We start from the raw sequence: 23,170 nt of genomic DNA, 5'->3' as shown, positions 1-23,170 counted from the left end.
CATACTGATGTACTATGCAGGAATAAGAACTGCAGCAGGTTTTCGAGAGCTTACAAAAATTTGAGGCTGAGGACTTAATTTTTTTAGATTGTGAATAGATTACATTGTTTTAAGTTAATTTCTTATAAAATCTTCTGGATATTTTGCAATAGTCTCATGATGTTAAGTGTTTATTAATCCCAAACTTGCAGTGAAAACTGAGGAGTTTGTGTCTTTCCCCTACCACCTCCCATTTTATAGGAGATTTGCACTAAGAAGACCAGAAGTGCAGATTCAGCCACTGAAAATTTCCAACAGAAAATCATGTAAGTCTGTTAACCTGGAATAGAAATCATACTCCAGATCTCTAACCTTATAAAATAGCAGTTTGTTTCAGCGCTGTGACTACAGGATGCATTTCTCCTGGGCGCAATAGCTTCTTGATCACATTGTATCAGTAGGAAAATAAACATAAGAGCTGAAATTAAAAGGTTTAAAAGCACCTAACAATTTTTCCCAACCCTCTGACTTTGTTTTTGAAGCACTGAGCCCAATTAATGTTTTGATATATAAAATTTCAAAGCTTGAAGAGTGTTCTTTTCCTGTTGAAATAGTACAGAATTGGCTCAACAGTTTATATAATTTGGACTGCATCAATACAGTGAAATTTATATTGAGAGTGAGATAAAAGGTCAGATAGTCTCCCCTTCTCTCCCCCATATAGTTGGTGATTTTTTGTGTCCTATGAAGCAGGAAATTTTTAGAAGTCGGGATATTCAGTTCTTTGACAGGCTTTCACAAAACCACTTCTAACTGTTTTTTAAACAAATTCATTCTTAATAGTGTCTGCTTTCAAATACAGTAGTTGCACAATATAAGAAAAATAAGCTCTAAGAAAAGTGCATACATCGAAACAAATATTTTCTTTCCACTGGAATTTACATCGACATCTGTTTTAAGTATTATTGCATATTTTACTTGACCTGTTATTTCTTTCAGTTGTACAGACTCATAACAAAGTGAGTAAAATGTAAGAAACTATCATGCTTCTGTAGGATCTAAGTCTTAAATACAAACATGTTTGTGAGTTTAACTAGAAATATTCAGAAAGTGGTCTAAAATTTCCAACCATCTTTCATTCTCTAGCATTAAAACAAAAAGTATGGATACTACGGCAAACAATGGATGCTGGCACACTAAGTGCAAAACTAAATGCTTTTAACTTTAAAACATCACCCTGAGGTTTCTATTGCAATTTTCCTAACTCCTTGCTACAGCTTTCGTGTTCTGAAGTTTGACAATTACTGTTAGTTTTCTAATAATCTGCATTTTCTATCTTTCATTCCATTTCACTATTTGATTGTGTGCCTTAATGCTATTATTAACTCTAAAGCCCTTGATTAGCTTTGTAATTACAATAACAGACTATATGATTACACTATAGCTTTTCTAATTTACATAGATCTTAGAAACAAAGAGGAGCTCCTCTAGCTTCTAGTAAATCTGTTGTTTTTCTAGGTTCTAGGTCAAGTTGCTCTGCCCCAGTTTTGGAAAAGTGTCTGATCCCAGGGTATAGCTATTTCTCTCTGTCCACTGTTCTTGAATCTGGATAATACCCTCAACAAGAGCCTTCAATTAAGGTGGCACTGGTGCTTTTGAAGAGGTAAATCAGCTGCTGCAGCAACACTGCATGATTCCTTTTGTAATGGACTGCATCTTTTTAGTGACCTTCAAGTGAAAGGTTTTACAAGATGCATCTCACCCTTCCAAACAGGCAGCCTGAACTTGATTGGGAATTGCCAAAATTACAACCCAAAGAAGACCCACAGTACAACGTCTGCTATTGTTGTCTCTGCTGTTTCCACTGAATTGGCCTTAACTAGCTGTTGTGGTTTAAGCCGGGGAAGCTTCCAGCAGCTTCTCACAGGGGCCACCCCTGCAGCCCCCTCCCCCACTACCAAAACCCCACCACACAAACCCAAAACACTAGCTTAAACAAGGCAGGAGAGTTCCTCTCTTGCTCCCCTTTCCTTTAAAACATGACGGAGTCTTAGGGTCAAGCAATATGCCTATTAGCGTTCTCTTTTAGACTTTCTTTAAACAAAGCAAGGTCCAGCTAAATGCCATCCATAAGGCAGTGGTGCCTCTTGAAGGAGGAAAGACTGCGGAGTAATGTAGGTTTGTCATTTTCTTTCTTCCCTATTTCTTAGGACAATCTGCTGTCAGATTTCCATGGGAAGAGGGGAAGTGCTGTTCTGAGTTGAGGTCCATCCCTTCATTCAAAGACTAAACATGTTTTTAGTGCTGGGAGGAAATTCAGATCCTTCATAGAGGAGGCATTTTAAGGACCAAAATTCAGGTATAGAAAAAATGTTATGACTAGGATGTTGCTTGAGTTGCTCTCAGGAAAACCTTCTACTTGCATGGCTTTTCAAGAAGATTCCATGTAAGCTGGGAAACTCTGCGCCCTTGTGATCTTTCTAAGGTTAGGCAGCTTTTTCACATTACCAAGCAGGGCAGTGAAGCTGTGAGATGTGGAGGCTGTGTCTGTAGTTGTGCACAGCAATTGCCTTGCCAAAACTGGGAGACGCTGGAAAATTATGCATTGCTCAGCTGAACAAACAGCATACTGGCAGTATCGGAAGCATGTAAGGAAAGTGTCATAGAGAACAGAAAATTGGAAAGGACTGCTGGGCCTGATTTTTTTAGCCCTTTTCTGTATTGTGGGGTATGGCCCACTGATTATTGTCCTCTGAAGTTTTATTTAGCAAGTTCCTGTGTAAGGAGTAATAGTAAGGTAATGCTTGATTTCATCTGATCCTTTTTTAAATCCTGTACTACAGGCCTTCAGCTCGATATAGGGTTCTCCAGTGCTTGGAAGCATAATTGTGTAGGGAGACTGATGTTTTGTAGATCTTCCTGAACTAGCTGTATATTGAGAGGTTGCTTGCTATTGCAGTTGATCCTGTCCAATCATATGACCTGAATTTCCTTAGCAGTTTGGAGGGAAAGGGCAATTTGCCAGCTGATATTCTTAGAGATTCCCAAAGACAAAAACCTGTTGACTTCAACAGAGCTGCTAATGAAAATCCCTTTCCTGACAGGACTGGGAGTTGCACTGGGAAGCTTTCTTGAGACATGCTAAGTAGCACTGGAAGTTGGCCTGCTCTGTTCAGTCAACTCATTCCACAGATCCCATGTTTTGTAATGAGGAGGAAACCTGGGTACATACCTTTGTTTTGAATAGGGAGAATCAAGGAGAAATATTCTATTTTCTTGGATCCCCAGAAAATGTGAGTCGGCTCTGGTTTCTTAGGTGGACTTCCAGGGTGGTCGTGTCCTTCTACTTGAAAATTAATCTAAAAATTAGTCAAAATCATATAACCTATGAGAAGTATCCTACAACTTCTTTTTTTCCTCTCTTCTCAAGCCAGTTCTGGAACTGGGAAGGACTTGTATTTGTCTAGAAAAAGAGCTGTCTAAAACATAGTCAATAACTGTATTTACAGTAACATGCATTAACATCCTTCAGGATTTGCTTTGATAATTAAGTATGTTTCAAAACCTGCAAGGAGCTCAATTGGATTACTTTTGGGAAGCCTTCTTTCTATTTCCTATTTCCTATTTTGATATTTTTACTTTTTTCAGCATAGCAACACATGTTGTGTAAAGTTAATCTGTACACATATTTGTGTATCATAAATTTGGAAGCAAAATAAGAGTGGGCTTTTTTGGTGATGCTTGTATGTATACACATATCAAGGAAAGAGAGTAGAGGATACTTTCCACAGAACTTTTTTCAGTGCGAATAATTTTTGCTGAAAAATCAGAAACTTAACCTAGTTCTAAATTATTAAAAGGATCAGTTTATAATAGAAATGCCAATTCTTAGTTTCACTTTAATAGCAAAGTCAACTTTTTCATTGTACCTATGTGTAAAGTGAATGTAAGTAAATACTTTAGTTTTGTGGAAGATACATACACACACCTCTCCCAGCATTTAGCCGTTTTCTTGAATGACAAAACAGAATCATTCTTATGTTGCACCAGTCAAAATGAAAAAGCTTTAACATGTCATGTGTGCACTGGAGGAGGGGGCAAAACAGTGTATGGTCCATATTGAAAGGTAAGTGAAATCACACTTTTTCATTTGCAAATGGAGAAGGCCCATAGTTTGGTATCTGGGAGTAAGGTGAAAGGAAACTGATAATATAGGTGGATCCTACACTTGACAAGAGATGGTTTTACATTGAGAGGAAGACGCAGGACAAGTGGGAATAAATAAAGGGAAAAGCAGGGAAGTGAAATTTCATATTGAGGATGAAGAAAAGGAGAAAGTATTGCAACAAGGCAGCAGGACAATGGAAGAATAGATGGACAAAAGCTGCCCATAAACCCTCTTAGGCAAAATCCCACAGAAAATGGGCTTTAAAATGGTTAGATTAACGCAATTAACAGTATTATGCAAGATCATCACTATAGCCACTGTTTGCACTATAGTTCAGTTGTTTCTTGATTCTATTTAAATGAAACACTAACGTATTTGTTTTGTTAAAGTTTTTGAAACGGTGAATGCAAAAATTACTAATAGGAACTCTGACCTGTTTTGTTATTATTGGTAGAAAACTTCAACAGGTTCAACATTAGTATTTGCTAAGTTTTAAAAGCATGAGGTAAATGGCAGTTAGATGTGCTGACCTGCTGATGAGATTGATAGTGTTACTTCCCAGGCTCTGGGTTAGTGCAAATGATGGAGAGATAACACACCTCTCAAGCATTTTCAACATTTTTCTCAATACTTAACAGCAGTGACTTTTCAGCAAAAAGTAGTGTTGTGCATTAATGCTATGGGAAAATTATAGTGGGGGGAAAAAAAGGTAAGAAAAAGCAGCATAGAAAAGAAAATAGGAAAATGGAATGAAAGTAAAGAAACAGACGTGCATGAGATTGTGTGAGTAAGACTAACCTTCTGCGTGCTGGGATGGTGAACGTGCAGTATGGCTGACGGGGGGTGTGAGGGAGCTCTGTGGGACACACAGGGAGGTACAGTAGAGGCGTGCCTGGCTGCATGCAATCAGCTTTGGTATGTCTGAGCTTCTGAGCCACCACTGAATGCCCGCTCTGCAAAAACCTGCTCACCTGGTATTCCTCAATAATACTTAACAGCGTTCCTGCCTTTAAGAGGTCAGATTAGCTTGGGCACAACTTTGTGTCTAGATGTGGCTCTGTGAGTTCTCCTGTCGTTGCATCCTGGCTAATTGGGAGTGACATGAGACTCAGTACAGGGATGAATTCATTTGTGCAATAGCTCCCCGTCTGTTAACTTGAGTACAAAGACTACTCATGTTCTGACTATAATAGTCATTGCCAACAAACATGGCGATTCTTGCATTTGTAGCTTACTTCAATTTGTAGACAAACCAGTGATCACCTGGTTTTTTGAGGAAAAAAAAAGTAAATTTCTTTGAATAACAACCAAATAACTTACTGTTCTGCAGTTTTCTAAACTGCAGTAATCGTCCAAGACATTATATTCCTTCAGCATAATTTTGCTTTCACAGTGGTTATTGTGTTTATTCTTGTTATATATGTGTTGTCTCTGGTATGAAAATTGCTGGTAACTTTATATATACTAGTCTAGCCTGTAACTTCTGTTAATTTGTGCAGTGCATGCATATGTGTATACCCATACTCTGAGTGTATAGTTATATATATATGTATACGTATGTAGCATATACAACAGAGCTGTTCAGAGATGTCTTTTCCATGAAAATACATTTGTTCTGTGTATTTAATGGTAAATGTAAATACTTACCGTGGCAGAGCCATCATCATATAGTTTTTCTAGGGCTTAAAACCCATTTTACTTTCAATTTTGATTTACCATATGTGATTGGCGTTGTATCAGCAAGAGGAAATATTTAACTGCAGCCAAATGGTGTTCATTCAAACAAGATGTAACCCAGTTTACCCATAGATGAGTGTCTTGTGAATTGAAGATCATGTTCTGCCAACAAAAGAATTTATACAGGCTAAAAGAATGAATACTTTGTACCACTTGTATTTGAAGACCAAAAATTTAGGATAAATGTATAGTAGGACTCTTTTGCTTGTTATAAGTGCCACACAATCTTAACTCTGCCTTTTTCTCAGTATTTTTCTGTGTTCGTATTGAAACTTGATTGCCCACCTGCAGGTAGTTACGAGTAAAAACAAAAAATAAACCAGACCTATAAAGTTAAATTAACACATTAGCATCTTTGTTCAGAAGTCTCCTGTCCTTACAAATATTAACTTCCTGCTACCACAGAGAAATTAAGGAAACCTGAAGCTGGATGTCATTTGAGTCAAGGTCATGTGGCAGAAGTGGAAATGGATCTCATAAACTCTTGCTCTGTCCTTCACCGCAAGACTGTCCTTCTTCATTTTCCAAATTATCTTGGTAGAGATACTGTTATCTGATGACATTTGAGAGGATTAAATTAGATCACCTTGAATTTCCTATAGCATGAACGTATATGTATCGTTCAATCTACAAAACTCTATAGGATAAAAACCTGCAAAACAGTATAGATGTCGATTGCTGTGTGGGACTGTTCACTAAAAGAATCAGGAGTGTTTAATATATTCACTGTAATGCAGATTGTTGTACGTCACAATTTCTTGCTTACTAGAGTGAAATAGAATTTAAGGGATAATGTAAGTTGCTTGTGATAAGAAACTAGAACAGAGCTGCTGGATCTAATTTTAGACTGAAAAACATTTAAGTAAGGTTCTTTGAAGGAAATACTGTTGAAAGAAAGTCAGCAAAAGCTAAAAATTTTAATCTGGTGCTGGACTGTTCCAAAGAGTTGAGGAAATTCCTGGGGTGGCACTGGTTTTGAACTTGATAAGTAATATAATTTAGGTGAGGCCCCCAAAACCAAATATTAATATATTTCAGTTAAAATGCATACAAAAATAAAGTGTATGTGATACTGGTTTGAGTTGTTATAGTTTAGGATATTGGCTACACTGAAGTCTTTCTAAAATGAATAAAACCAGCTACTTCTTAAGCTTCCATTGTGCTTGTGTTTCCTATTTCTTTTTTTCCCATTTTTGTCTTGGTACTGCTTTGTTGTTGATTCATAAGCCTGTTCCGTGACTATTTTCTTTGTAACTTCCTGTCCCTTCTTACCACACTACATTTAATTGATCGTATTTCTTCTCAGTGTTTTATTTGCTCCATGTTGCCTTACGGTTTTTCTTTTCATTTTGTCACCGCTTTTATTTTCCTACTTCCCATCAGATTTCCTCGTCTTTAGTCTCTGTCCTCTTTTAGTCTCTTACTTGTTCTTTCCAGATAAACACCTCTATTTCCTTTCTCACCTCACTTCAATTTAGTGAAACCGTATTAGCCTGAGATCTACCCCAGTTTTCCATGTCTCTAAACTTTGGGACTTTAGGCATGTATCTGCCATATCTGCTCATGTGTACAACTGCTTCAAACACACAGAGCTGTATTAGCGGTGCATCACAATACAAAGTTTCCTGGCAAATAACCTCTGGCTTTACGATGGACAGGCAGTGCTAAAATTCCTGGTAAAGTTCAAACCGGGAGCTACATGTTGATGACTGTTTTGTAGCTGCATTAAGCTACGAAGACCCACTGGTTTACCTGTGTGTACATACAGACCTCTTTTTCTCCTGGTCCAGTCTTCCATGTTCATAAATGAGGACTTGTCTGTTTCCAATGATAAAATGCCAAAGAGAATACTTTAAAATGCACAGTTGCTACTTAAGTCAAATAACTTTGCTGAATTCAGGAGACTTTTTAGATGTATTGATGTGAACTGGTTTTGAGCATGAGTGACATTGCAGCCAATTGAAAGTCATGGAAACATAGAAAAACTTGTCATACATATCAGGCAGTGTAAGAGGTCTCTCAGCACAAAGAAGGAGAAAGAAATAGTACCTGGAAGCCAGCCTGCCATCCTACGTCCAGCTTTAGGGCATTTGTCACTTCAAGAACTGGGAGCTCTTAAGGTCAGGAGAGGAAAAAAGGATCCAACACTTTCACTCTCAACTCACAAAACTGTCGGCACTCTTTTAAGGCACCAAATGTGGTCAACCAAGCAGTGCTCACCTTAGAGAACTTTCCAGCCTACTAAAACTGTATGGTCACCTCGAGTGTAGAAATAAATTTTAAATAGGATTCAGAGAAGTCTTCCAAATTAATATTTTAAACCATAGGTCCTCAAGAAAAAAGGTACCTAGAAACGATTCTGCAAAACAGTATTGTTCCCCTGGCAGAAGGACTCTTGTATCCATTTCATGATGAGAAATGGGAAAAGCTCTTCTGTGTAGTCAGATAGGCAGGAGAGTTTTGACTTAGCCTTTGTTTGGTACATCAGTTACACATGAAAGATTGTAAAATATCTCTTGAATAATTTCTTCACATTCTGAGGTACTACATGCTTCATGGAAACTCTTTGAACTATTTATATTTTAGGCATATTTATCCAGATTCCAAAGGAAATTTGAATGGGATGTAGATTGTAAAATCACTGCATAAATCTAGACCTTAGTACATAATATCTTTGTGAACAAAAATTCATTATATTTATCTTGCTTTTCTGTAAAAGCTGAAAGATAATTGCAAAAATGTATGTTTTCCACTATCAAGGAGGCAGAAATTTATTGACTTACTATAGGTAAGCAGAAAGTCTTAAGTACATCTATTATATTAGGATAGTGTCAGAGAAAAAAAGACAAGAGTATACAAATTCTTTCATCATTCTTTCAGCTACAACTATAGACATTAAAAAAAAACAAAAAACAAAAAAAACCCTCCAAAACCCAGCTCCAAGGGCAGTAGCACCAGCAGCTGTTACTGTAAGTGCAGAAAAATACTGAGATCATGTTCATGGTAGTGATTCTTAGAAACTGTAGATTAAGACTGATTAAATGGAATTAACAAACTTTGCATTTAATACCAAAGAGATCTTCCATGACAACTGGGTAAGGTCATTGCTACCAAATAAGTAGTGGAAGTATCTCATGTAGGGAATTTAAAGTGTACATAATATTTCAATGCCTTCGTAGGTTCTTTTCTAACTGAGTGTAGTTAAACATGGAAGTTAAACTCACTGCCAGTATGTTGGTATATGCCTCAATATAATAGGTGCTATCAAGAGGATTTTAGAGTAGCTTATATAGCTAAATTTTTTCCTATTTATGAAGTATTAAACAATAATACTTTGTTTTTCTGGCTGTTCTAAGATGAGGAAGCGGTTGAGTGTGGTAGGTGCATTTTTCTTCTTCAATTTAACTTTTCTGTCTTAAGTTATGTTTTCACTCCATTTAATGATTTCCTTTCCTATTTTTCCTTTGTGCTTCTCAGAGGAAATTGAAGGTACATGTACAAAAGTTTCCCTGCATAGCCCAATAGTTTTATTTAGAGAACATGTGTTTAGAATTAAATTGAATATAGTCCAACATTTCTAAGAGATGTTATACATATAATGCTTTTATATTGCCACCAAATACATTGAATCATCTTTTAAAGTAGATAATAATACCAGAATATTCCTAGTTGCTTCATGTAAAGACCAGTAATTTGAACTATTGTTTCAAACTGCTTTCTCTCTCTTGAACTTCTAGAAGATATGTATAAAAAAGTAGTATCATAAAATAATATTAGCAAAACTTGGGTGGGCTGGGATGGAAAGAGATGGTTCCGACTTAATTACATGGCCATGAGAGGTCTTGCATTTCTAATTAATACCGATGAAGTATTTCTCTGAGATGGTAGAAAGTTCATCCATGTAGTATCATCTTTACTGTTTTCCCTCTGAGTGTAGCTGGTTATTGTTATGCTTGCAGCATATGTTAAAGTAATAGCAGCTGATCTCTTGTATTTTTTTTTTTTAACTTGAGGCCTTTGTTTATAAAGGCATTAGAAATTGTAGCTCATATTTTTGATCAAAGGGCCTCTGGCATGTAAAAATATACATTATAGCTATTTTATATCAAATGAGAGGATGTGTTCTTGATCAAAAACCTTTCTGTCTAATCCAGTGAGCCAAAACTTAAAGCTAAACTCTGATAATGTATAATTTACGAAAAAAGCTTGATTTACATCAGATACATTTTGCTTTCTTTTAAGTGGCATCATATTTTCTATTAACTGATAAAGTGTGAATAATAGTGTTAGAATTCTTTTTAGAATGTTTGCTGTCATTCACAGTTTTTGCTTGAAAAGGTAAAAAGATCAGTGTGCATGCTGCAAAATTCCAGAATATCTCCAGCTAAAATATAAAACAATAAATGTTGTTTTATGTTTTTAAGAAAATGGCTTATTGAAAGCTTTTTAATGCTATGCTTTATACAGTTGTCATTTTTTAAGTAATTTCTTCTGTATTTTTTGCTGGGCTTCTAACTGTTCTGCTTTATTTCTTGGCTCTTATTCTGTATGCTTTTACCCTTCGTCCAGAAGATGCTGAATGTGCTGGTCACAACAGTGGATCCTATCTAGGTGAGCAATTGGTTACAAAAGACAATTTCTTCCTTTCTTTCAGCTTCTTTTCCCGGGAACTACTGTGTCCACTTTGCTTTTGGGGGTAATCTGCATACAAATGTCCTTACTCTGCATGAGAAAAGCATGAATATTAAGGTTTTAAAAATGGCTCATTGGATTTGACATAAAGGGTTTATGTAGTGTATGCCTTTATCTGGTTAAACATAAGCTACTAAAATACTGGTTTGATTTTTAAGTCGAAATAAAAAAATATATATAAATTTGGGAAAAATACCTACTTTTATGGTACATTAAGTAAGCAATGTGTTTAATGAAACAAAAAGTTTACTGTAGCATGAAAAGTTTGAGTAAGTCTTCAAAGACACACTTTCAAGGTTTTATCCAAGTTTTGCTTACACTTTCTTTCTTTGTACGTGTCTATCTAACAATTTGGGGAGGATTCAGTGAGAGTGCAGAGCAAATTTGCAGGCACTGGTTCTTTTTCCACATTACAAAATAAAATAAGTCATAGTAACTCAATAGCTTAAATTTAGCTTTAAAGCTAGTCTGAGCTCAATGTATCATTGCGGGGAGGGGGGGAAAGGAGGGGAAGGAGTCCTTTGGCTTCAGCTTCAAGATTCCAAATTTCAAACAAAAGTAACATTTAAAAAAGGTGAATGTTCCATGATATGTTTCAACTTTTTAATTTGTGCCATTTTAAAGGCTATGTAAAAATATTTTAGTTGAAACTGTCCAGAATTCCTGCCAGCTGAAGGCTGGCTGGAGTGGATTTTGTGGCAACCAGCCCTTTTCCCAAGGCTTTCATCCTTCTACTACAAGAGGAATGGGAAGAAACTTGTCAAAGTGCTTTAGTACATCCAAGCCACTGGGCTCACTGAAACACCCCTAGACCAGTACTGTAAATTTGAGTTGGTTTTCATATTGCACTATACTGTTTTTAAATGTGGTGTATAAACTACATCAGGAACACACAACTATCTAATTGAAAGAACTTTGACCACTTTCCAAAAACTTAGTGTGGAATAATTTCATCACGTATTTGTGGAACTAGTGGTCATCTAATCATGCTGAAAATAAACTTCTTACCTTTGTTAATCAACTAAATTAATGTTGAATTGTAATTGTATTGAGAGAATGAAGTATGCTTGGAAAATGATACTTTGGATGCGATTCCAGGTGAACTGCATTTTCTTATCAAATCATCTCTTTGAAACAGAAAAGGCATTCCACCTCCATCTTTTCTTTTTGTCTGCAAATGCAGACTGCATGAATTCTCAAGATGAGACTGTTGTGTTTTGCAATCAGATCTTAGTGGGCTGCTGCTTTATTTGAGAATGAAGGTGGCAAATTAGAATCCATCTTTTCTTAGTGCTGTAGCCCTTTCAGTGAAAAATTTTGGTCTACAGTTACCAAAATGCTCTGTCATCTAGGAAGGAGATGTGTTGAGGAAGAAGCTACTGTTGTCAAAGATGCAAAGAACAAAAAAATCAAGATGGGGTGTAGTTTACTTAGGCAAAACTTTACAAAAATTATTGGACAACTACTGTACTGTTCAGGCAATGGTTTATCTCTTGAGAGCTTCCACATGGTGGAGTGCTGCCATCGGTCCAGGGATGGTACCTTCAGCCTTCACACACAGGCTCTGTGCTGTTGGAAGTGAGGTGCCGGAGAGGAGACCCAGAACAACAGGGAGAAAAAGACTTGTTTAAGGTTAGGACGAGTTTTGGGGTAAGGATACAAGTATATTCACTGGTTGTGAATAATTAGCTTTTTGGTTTAGAAGTGAGAGGTTCCTTGGAGCTCTTCACTAAGAATCTTTCATTAAAAATTATCTTAAGATCTAGCAGGTAGGCTTTTGAAAGTTGATGTTATCATTCTTTTGCATATGGTAACAGGACACAGTGATTTGTTATTCAGACTGTCTCCTGCACTCCAGTGTCTCCTTATTTTGCGAGCCATTACGAGCCCTATGCTATTCAGACACATTTAGGTTTGCTTTTCTCCTAAATTATTTTTCAGTTGTATTTTCTCAAGAAACAAACTGCTGTGGAATAACTTCCTGGGCTGGACAAATGCCACTGCCTGAAGTGTAATAATTTGAACAAAACTTGCTGACCAGCTGCAGGGAGGACACAAAACTCTTACGTATGTGCTGTGCAAGGTATAAAACTCAGATAGTCTATAAGGTAAAGGAGTCCTGGGCAAAGACGCTTTATAAACCCTCTGTTGGGTACATGGGAGCCAATACCATATCTAACTGCTGCAGTCCACCTTCTTACTTAGGAGGGCCTCTTTCTTTCCCACTGGTCTGAGTATATATTCCTTCAATCCCAAGGGTAGTGAAGGCCTTCAAAGATATTTTTTCCCTTGCCTGTTGCTGTTTGGGAGAGCGGGAAAACAAATGTGTCTCTTTTTTGAAAGCAGCTTATTCTGAATGTCCACCTGTGTTTTGCAGTACTCTTTTTTGAAGTGAATCCTGAACATCTCAATTTTTCTGAATGTGCCTGTTCTTGAAATATGATAGATATTTATGGCACTCCTTGATTACTAAGTAACTGTCATGGTTTAACCCCAGCTGGTAACTAAGCACCACGCAGCCGCTCACTCACTCACTCCCCCCCCCGCAGTGGGATGGGGAGAGAATCAGAAAAAAAAAGTAAAACTCGTGGGTTGAGATAAGAACAGTTTAATAGAACAGAAAGGAAGAAACTATAATGATAATAATAACATAATATAATTAATTAACATATAATAACATAAACGATTTTCAAAGTATGGATACACTGATTACTTCCTAAAACCAAAATGATGTAATGTTTCATGCTGCTTTTGATAATATGTAATCAAATCAAATGAACTACAACAATTCGAATATCAATTAATGAATTTTCAGTTGATTTTATGGCTTGTTATGGGTTTAGGGCTCTGTATTTCTTGGCATTTCAATCTGTGAACCAGGATATTCTGTGAATATCTGACCCTCTCTGAAGGGATATGTACATTAGACATACATGAGGTGGTCATGAAGAGGAACAGAAGAGGCAGGTTTCAAAAAGCAGAATGTCTGTACTGCTTGGGGTCAGATCTTTTATGTTCAAGGTTATGCTGCTATTAATTTGAACCCTCCCCTCTAAAGTGACTCAGATAAATTTAATGATTTTTCACCAAATTCTAATATTTAAGTCACAGTATAGTAATGTATGTTTCTGCAGTAATTTCCTGAGGAATTGCTGGGGAGAACGTTAGGAGTTTGCCTTTGCCAAGCTTAAATTCTAGCTACATTACTTGAACCTTTATGAACATACAGTAAATATAGATGAATATCATCTGTTTACTATTCTCAATTTTGTCTTAAAAATCCAGACATAATCTGAGTTTTTATTAACCTGTCTAAACGTGCAAGCTGGGAATCAGTCCAGAAGCAAGCAGAGTAAGAAGTCTGCTCTGTGTTTGTGCAGTTCCTGTGTAACAATAGAAATGCTCGGTATACGAGCCAGTATAAAAAATCCCAATATTTTTTTTTTTGGGGGGGGGGGGGGGGTTGAATCCAGAAATAGCTAGTAAAAATATCATATTCATACAAACCTAGATAATGAGCATTGTTCCAAACTTAGTTTTGTCAGTAATATGAATACAAAAAGTACTTGTACATGCATTTACAGTTAAACAGCATTTGTTCACTCTAAATTGTGTAAGATTAGACTAAATTCAGTGAAGAATATACATAATTTAAACACATATTTAAGCACTTGTTTTAATGAATGAAAATTAACAAAAGCATGTGTAAGTGCTTTATAGCATTCTGGAGCCTTACTGGTGAATTTATGAAGCGTAGGTGAATTTAAATTATAATATTCCCTGTTAGTGTAATTTCTCTGAATTTGAGAAATTAACTTTCTACTTGCATGAATATATTTGGATTTAAATTCACACAACATAGTCACAATCTTTTGTTCACTTCTTCTTTAGAATTATATAATTAAAGGTAGATAAACACAGCTTTTTACATCACAATCCTTTTAAAATATATTAAGGAAGACAGGTTCATGCATTGCCTGTTTTCAGTTTGGATTTCTGCGTGAGGTCCAAGTGGATTTCTCTATGTAAATGTAAGGATGTTGTTCTGAGATGACCAAATATATATTGCTCGTGGTTAAAAGAATAATTGTGCTTTTTCTGCTAGGGTTTTTTTTTTCATTCTTTTTCTTAGAGATGTAAGTAGTTTCTCTTGGATTGTTGTTGGGCCTTAATTAGGTTTATTAGTAGCGGCTTTTGATTTTTATTTCCTGTTGAGAAGTGTTATAAGGTTTGGAGACATCTGTAGTTTGAGAACATTTGTTCTTCATATTTTCTTCCCAGCGGCTGTTCTTATTTCACCAAATCTGTTACATTCCAGCAGTAGTTTATGGGTTTGCATGTTCAGTAAGCTTCTAGTCATGTAGCTGAACCCAGTGAGCTGGTGCAAGCTTCTCAATACTCAGAATTTTATGTTGCTTTAGTGACAGAATTTTCCCCTTTTATTTTATAGTCTGCATACTTGGCAACTAAAGTTAATCTCTGCTGATATCCATATTCCACAGAAAGTGTAGCCTGCAGCTCCGTTCACATTCATCAAGGTTTATATTATCAAATGTTCTGGGCAAGCAATGCTTTTTCCCTTTGTTCTTTATAGGAATTTACTTTTAAGCTTAGTCATTTTATAGAAACTTTCTTTTTCTGTTGCATATCAGTCTTGGTTTTGTTTTTCCGTAGTGATTGTCACTATATTTTTAATAATGCTCTATTATTAATTTAAATATATGAAGTTTGTTTTTCATCTTCCCTAAACTGTAAAATATGCAAGCATTAGCAGAATATTTTTTTGCTTGTTCATAAATGTTTTTATTCCTTGCAAGTACAATGTTGTTTCAGGTTCAGCTTGATTTTTTTGCACAGTCATAGCTGCCCAACATATAATGCAATTTTAAATGTAGAGTTCAATAGAAAATATTTATTAACAGTTCTTTATAAAATAGCTTCTGAAGGTCACAGTAAAGTTAAGCCACATATGTGAGGACATATAATGGCAGATGTGAGAGAGGAAGAATCATGTTTCCAGGAAAGCAGTAGCAGTATCATAAAAATGTTGGATATATTTGAAACAGTCTCATCCTTCTCCAAACTGTACATTTTCCTTGGTTTTGAAAGCTGCTTAAAGCAAGCTTTCCTGGGTTTCTGTATAGGGCTATTCAGATGGGCTTTGAGGAACAGTTAAAACAACTTTCAAACTGACAATAGTCTTAAAGTGGCAAAGCAATCAGCATATCACAGGTTTTTAATATCCAGTAATTTAACAGAGTGTCTTCACCAGCACACTGCAGAGAAATCAGCCATACTGGAAATGTGATTTGTTATCTCTGGCCCACGTGTTTGTTCTTTTTTATTAATGTAATAGCTTTTCTGTAATGTCTACGTCCTAGTTGAACTTGTTGTGGAACCTGCTTAATATACAGGATAATATTACTATTTTCATTTACCAGTGAGTTTCAGTCACAGAAATATCAAACGTTTTAAACAAGGAAACCCATGTTACCAGTGGAACCGTATCACCTAAGTGTTTGTGAAGCTTTATGTGCAGCCTGTAAAAGTGACAAGGGATGAATCAGCCTGAAGACAGCACTGAAAGATTTTCTCCTTTTTGCTAGGAAAAAAAAAATATTAAAAAATCTGGGTTTTTTCATCTTTTAAGGGAAGAAGGAATGAAAATTCTTAAATAACGCACCACTTCGTAGTTTGGTAATGAAATCTGATTAAAGAGGATGGAGAAAAGAGGAACAAGTTACAGATGGTCTTACTAAAGCCTAACTGCACAGATTGAATTGATATGAAGATTTTGCAGAAAGAGTATTTTTCCTAAAGATTCTATATGAAGATTTTGCAGAAAGAGTATTTTTCCTAAAGATTCTACAGTTCAACACATAAGCCGAGGTTAGGAAGCTGTTGGTAATGGTGCTCTGAGGCAGCTGCTCAGAGGTGCGGAGCTCTTGGTATTTGCAAGGTCAACGCCAAACTGGAATGGAGACGATTGGTTTAGCTTCATTTGATCGCTACCCTTACTTTTTACCTTTTCCAGATTCTGTTTTTTTGTGACAAAGCTATTTATTCTGTAAACTGCTTAGTAGCAAGTGGTGACGAGTTATTCTCTCTTTTTCTTTTTTTTTCCTTTGTTTTTTTTTTCATAAAATAATTATACAGAAAAAAATTCAGAACAATTTTCAGCTTGCTTTTAGGGCAACTGGTTATTTTTTTTTTTAATCTGGAGACTTTTAGATGAGGCCTCAGGAAACTAGTAACTCACTTCATGTGTCTATTGCTAATGTTACTTTTAACCTTTCTTTATCTAACTGTCTACACAGTTAGGTGTAGTTATGTAGCAAGAAAACATCCTCATGTCATGATGGACTTCACACTAGGGCAGACAAGATGTCCCAGGCCCTCTCTTGGGTGTGTAAGTTCACAGCTACCAGCACTGCTTTTCTAACTGCAGTCACTTCAGTGTTAGTGTTCTTTTTTAAATAATGAAATAACTCAGTTTATTTTATTATGGTTTCATATCTCATATTTTGGTCCCTTTTCTATCCCAGCCCATGTCCTTCTCAGTCTAGACAATACTGTAGCTCTTAAGAATCTCATCAGCCTTTTCTGTGGATGCTAGCTCTTCTTTTTCTTCTATTTTCATTTTACTTATTCATATTTTGAATACAAATGTGTCGACATCACTTAATTCTCAAAAAATTTTTTCTTCCCTTTTTGTCTATATGCATCTGTTGTAGATTCCCATAGGTACAGGGGCTCACGTCAGTAAAATAACTTGGTTAACATCCTCTGTAATCCAGGTTCTGCAAAGATCTATGCTAAGTGGAACTGTGTGTGTGCAAAATGCTAAGCCTGTCACTAAGCCTTGTAGGATTTTGCTTCAGATCTGGTTCTTAATATTTGCAGAACTGAGTCTTGAATTTGCCAGATACTACCTTTGAAGAAAAAGTTGTAATATGATTACTTCTCAAATACCTAAACATAAGTGCTATTACAAGTTTATGAAAACATATTGCTGAAAAATCTGGGGTCACCAAAAGTTTACACGTTTACTGTCCTATGAAATGTTCTGGGCAAAAAAACAAAAAAGGTGTTGGGATTTTTCCGGTATTTGAAGTGTAGTTTGTGTTTTACTTTATTACCCCAAATAATGAAATCAGCTTTGCAGTCCTTCTTTGCAGTCCTTTGCGTAGTTCCTTCTAGAACAAAAGTGGTGCCATAGAGGTACCAGTAAAATGTAATATAGTGCAGTGTAAAGGATTTATTTGAAAAACTGCAAGGTAATCATTAACAGAGGAGTAAATTAGTTTTTTGACATATAGTGTAGAAGGTTTTTTGTGCTGTTCTGCTTGAAAATGTCTATGATTATCTCCTCTGAGAGTACTTAAAAGCTATGTGAAATTTCCACTCTTCTAAATAGGCACTGTAGATGTCACACTGTTGATGCAATTGGAAATGCAAATTTAATAGGAATATTAACTTTTAATTTCATGCTAACATATCCATAATATGGGTACTGTCTTGTCTAAGATGTTTCATAGTGTTTTGAAATTTAACTTACAGTGTTTGGTTTTACTTTTAAACATATTTGGGAAAGGTTTGTGCACTTTTTTTATACTATTAGCATGGAGCTAAGCACAAAAAAATTGTTCAAGGAGTTAATTCTCATTAACCCTTCCAGACACCAGATGTGTTTCTGCCATACGTTGTACTTGATGTCTGTGTGCCATGATGATTTAATAGAAATGCATTAAGCGTGGTATGAGAGTCCAGATTGCATGAATTTCCTTGTGTATGTGGACTAATGTATAAGATACTCAAATTATCTAAATATGTTAACAACTTACTGTAATTACATTTTATAGCTGCTTGTTGCAACTGTTATGTTTTTATTGGTAATCTTAATTTTGCAGTTGAAATAGGCACCTGATATAGTTTAAAACTGCGGGAAAATATCGTTCTAATGACCTGGCTTATTAAACATATAATACATTTTTTTATTCCATGCACGAATCCTCCAATGTTTGGAAGAGACTGTTTTCAAATGTTTCGAAAAGACTTATTTTCTTACTTTGAAAAAATCCTGTTCTTATTCCAGCTGGTTTTAGAAGAAGCTTTCGTCTTAGCAGAAAAGATAAAAAAACAAACAAATCTATGTATGAGTGCAAGAAGAGTGATCAGTATGATACAGCAGATATCCCAACATATGAAGAAGTTGCAAAATATAGACGACAACCTAATGACAAATACAGGCTTGTAGTTTTGGTTGGTAAGTTGTTTTCTTTATTTTTGACCTGGTAAAACAGAGGACTGCTGATTAGCACAGTGCTTACCACAAAATCATTTAGATTGGAAGGTGTCTCAGGAGGTCATCTGGTCCAGCCTCCCACTCAGCAGGATTAACACTGAATTCAGAGCAGGTTGCTGATGACAACAACTTTGGGAACCTGTCTTCCCACCACGTCTTCCCACCTCACACCTCAGTAAAGAGGTGGCCTCCATCTTCTCAACGGGTATCAGAAGGGTGCTGGTGAGTCCCCCTGAAGACATCTCTTCTTCAAGCTAGATGAGACCAGTTCCCTCAGCCTCTCCTCACAGGTCATGTGCTTCCTCTCCTGACCATCTTGGAGGCTCTCCGCTGGTTTTGCTCCAGTTTATCAACATCTTTGTTGTAGTGCGGGGCCCATCATGGACAGAGTATTCCTCACAGGGTCTAACGAGTGCTGAGTAAAGGGGAAGAATCATTTCCCTCTGTCTATGGGCTAGGCTCTTGCTGATGCATCCCTGTTAGCCCTCATTGCTGGCAGCGTGCGCTGTGGACTCATACTTAGCTCGCTGCCCACCTGGACCCCCCGGTCCTTTTCATCCAGGCTGCTCCCCAGCCAGTCAGTCGCCAGCCTGTACTGCTGTGGGCCTTAGTCTATGCCATATGCAGGACTTGGTATTTGTCCTCATCAAATTTCACAAAGTTCTGCCAGCCCGTGCCTGTACCATACCAAGGTCCCTCTGAGTGGAAGCCCTGGCCTTGAGCAAGTCACTTGCATCGCCCATTTTGGCAATCTGCAAACTTGATAAGGTCCCATTCTGTGTCCTCCTCCAGGTTATTGACAGAGATAGGAAATGGTATATGTCCCAGGCTAGACACCTGAGGAACTCCACTCGTAATGAGTCACCCAGTAGAGTACAGACCAATAACCCCTTCCCTTGAAACATGATCATCCATCCAGTTTTTTCACCTATCTAGTAGTCCACCTATCTAGACAGGATGTCCCAACTTGCATATAAGGATGCTTTAGGATATCATGTTTAAAGCCTTGCTAAACCAAAGGGAGATAACATTGAAATATAGCTACCATGGTTACTAGCCTGAACCTGGCAGTCAAGCTGTACTAAAATTCAAAAGAATTAGGTCAGTGTTCCGCTCTTAGAGATCAATCAATATACCTATATGGAAAAAAAAAGAATAAAGAAGAGAACAAATAAATAACTGTGGCCACCGAAGACAGAATATATAAGTGAAAAGAAACAAAATAATCTACTGTGTTAGAATAACTAAAAAGACAAGTAGAGAGAAAAGTGGATGAGAGGTGGATTTCTGTAGGCCAAGAACAGACGTAAGCATAGCTGCAGAAGACTCAAGATGTGACCCTTTGTCAGCTTTCTGTTCTTCTATAATCTGTCGCTGCCATGGCTTCCCCACAGCATTTATTATCTAATCAAAATGCATTGCTTCAGTCTCCTAAAAAAAGAGAAAATACATTATCTTAAGCTTCTCAAAGGTAACCATTGGAGTACCAATGAGTAATGAGTAACCATTCCTACCAATGGGTAATGTCTCATTGCTTATTGTTTCTTTTGCAGTAGCACGTAGGCTGATGCTTCATTAGTAAAGTTTCCTCCATTCTGAAAGCAGCAGAGAAGAGAAATATGACCCTCTATCAGGGACTGTTATGAACTGTTGAGTAGCTGTGTTTTTATATCACTCATATCCAAGGGAACATTAAATTTAGTTTTTAATAAACAGTTTTGTCACTCTCCAGCACTAAAATTCAGCCACCTACTAGTGTGATCGCTGTGAGATTGTGGGCTACATACAACAAGTAATAACATGGTTGAGTTGATTTTACAGTTACATCAACAGAGTGCAGTGCAAAAGTGTGATAAGTAGACTTTTTATAACAAATTGCATATGTCTGATCTAAGGAATACCTAGAGATTTCATTTGATTTTTGTTGTAATAAATCAAATGAAGAAAGTGTGCTTTTTCAGTAACAAAACCAGTTCACAAATTTATTGCAGACTTCAGTAATTCTAATGTTTTTCTCTGGATATTAAGAGCAGCTTAAGTCTGGCCAATACCATAAAAATGTCTTGGGCAAAATGTGGAAAAACTAGCAGAGCTAAGCAATGCAGGTATAGTAGAAGCGAACACATTTAAAAAGCTTTTTGTGTGCCAGTAGCAGCATTCAATATAATCCGTCAAATATAATTTGGATAGTAGTGCTAGGAAACAAAGGGACAGATAATTAATTTATAGCTGTAATTGGCGGGGGCACTAAATATCTGTTGTGTTATATTAGGCCTAAGTGTATAGTTTAGTGTTGGAAGGCGTTTTTAGGTTTTGTTTTGCCCTTTTTAAGGGCGAGGGAGTTTGACAACTTTGAAATGGAAATTTCTTTGGCTTCGTTTTAAATTGGTCTAGTCTAATTTACAGAATGCAAATTGCACACAGGGTAATTTTTAGCACCCTGCAGTGTGATATATACTAGTCCCAGTTTCAGCTATGTGTATTGGTTTGTCCAGATTCTACCTTGTCTGCAAATGTAGGTTCATGAATAAAATCGTGCGTATCCTTGGGGCTAAAATAACAGATCATCTGAAGCAGTGATGATACAGATGCTTCTACTATGCTTTTAGTTGTTATGAATGTGATGAGTCTGCTAAAACCAAAACTATCCAATATCATGTCACCAGTCATATTCTGGTGACTTATTGTTCCCAGGCTGCCAACAAATCCTTGAAGTCTTCCTTCACAGATATTGCCTGCATCCTAAGCATGATACCTTGCAGCCCTATCAGGCAAAGGCAGAATGTTTTAATATGGACACTAGAATGTATTATTTGTATTATTTGTATTATTATGTATTATTTGGACACTAGAATTTTCATTTAAATTAATGAGGGGAAAGTCCTGCTCACAAAGGCTTCTGCTTCAGTAATTGTGAGGGCCGGACTAGCACAAACTTTATTTCCTAAGAGTCAGAATGGATGTGCTGCGTACTATAACTTTACACAGCGTAGTTTCAGCTAAGTCAGAGCTTTCTGAAGGGACAGTGCTAGGATAAAGCAAGGTCAGCAGTAACAAACCATGAGCATGTGTCCCCCAGAATGCACGCAGTTATGTGCATGCAGTCTTATCACCAGAGGCACGCAAAGCCTTTCACGTGCTGCGGTCACCCATGGTGATGCATCTCTCCTAAGTGGGCAGTGGTGGAAGCAAGGACCAGACGTGTGTCACCACGAAGGAGCAGTTATTATTGGTGTGTGACACAATCAGAAAAGTCTCTCTGTCTCTGAATTAGGCTGTCAGTACTCCCCACAAAGGTCTCCTTCTGGTCACCACTGCGAAGAAAAGGGATCTGGGACTGGAAAAGTTCTCTAGTGTTATATTGCTTACATTTTTAAAAAAATCAATCACCTCTGGTTTTATCGTGAACGAGCTATGTGGAGGCCAGGTCTGTCTCAGAGAAGGGGAGGATGAAATGGAAGTGGCTTCTAGCTCTCCACATCTCCTGACTTACCTTTAACATGTGTTCAGTGGTGGCTTGCAGAGACTTAATAGATCTACACCTGTAGTGCAGGAAAATGGCCTACTGTGGCCATACTACTTCAAGTAAACTTGAAGTAAGTTTGACAATGAAGAAAGAGACCTAGAATTGCTATCTTCATTAAACCTTCCTGGTTGAAGGCATGGGTAGGTCAGCATGGTTGAGTAATGAATACATAGGATGTAACATATTGCCTAGCCTTGCCCATGAGAACACTAGCATGAAGTCACTGATCCTGCTTCAGTGAACAGCAAATCTCAAAGTACCGTTCCACTGCTAGGTATAATTTACTGTAACAAAAAAATGAGTTTCTACTTTCCTACCGCATATCTCATGAGCTACAGTTGGACATGCATGTGCAGTCATTGCATTATAGTGATCAGTTGTACAAGTAATTAATAACAGAACCTCTGTTAAGGCATGTTTTCTACGGGGTCTTTATGATCCCAGCAGGGATGTTGTCACCTAACTCCCAAAACCTTCTCTGAAACATGGCTTTCTTTTTTTTTCTTTTTTTTTTTTCTCCCCCTTTCAAATAGACTTCTAGGAGCTCAGTATGTATCTATGGGTGAAGAATGGCTGCTTGGGTTAACCCTCCTGAGACTTGAACTTATATCAAACAATTTTTTCAGTTTTCTTCAGACATGTCTGAATGGTACAAAATTTAATGCGAGTTTTAATGATCGGTGGTTTAATTCTGCAAGTGTCCCTCAATAAAGTGAGGTAGCCACTACAGTTCCATTTGTGCAGGATTCAACCATTACTTTAG

The 23,170-nt window shown here is 36.9% G+C and overlaps 1 protein-coding gene across 2 annotated transcripts in view; it reads left to right on the top strand.

Moving 5' to 3' along the window:
- MPP7 (MAGUK p55 scaffold protein 7) overlaps window positions 1-23,170 on the top strand; it is a 158,052-nt gene that overhangs the window by 122,323 nt on the left and 12,559 nt on the right. The window contains exons 12-14 of one of the 2 annotated variants that reach the window (XM_049798956.1): window positions 241-305; window positions 10,457-10,495; window positions 18,672-18,842. In XM_049798956.1, the coding sequence (XP_049654913.1) occupies window positions 241-305; window positions 10,457-10,495; window positions 18,672-18,842 (275 nt within the window). The remainder of the gene's footprint in view (window positions 1-240; window positions 306-10,456; window positions 10,496-18,671; window positions 18,843-23,170) is intronic. The other variant, XM_049798957.1, reaches the window with a different exon arrangement.

This window comes from Accipiter gentilis, chromosome 4, assembly GCF_929443795.1.
Source record: "Accipiter gentilis chromosome 4, bAccGen1.1, whole genome shotgun sequence".
Lineage (NCBI taxonomy): Eukaryota > Metazoa > Chordata > Aves > Accipitriformes > Accipitridae > Astur > Astur gentilis.
Note: the sequence above shows the minus strand (reverse complement) of the source record. Positions and strands in the feature narration are given on the sequence as shown.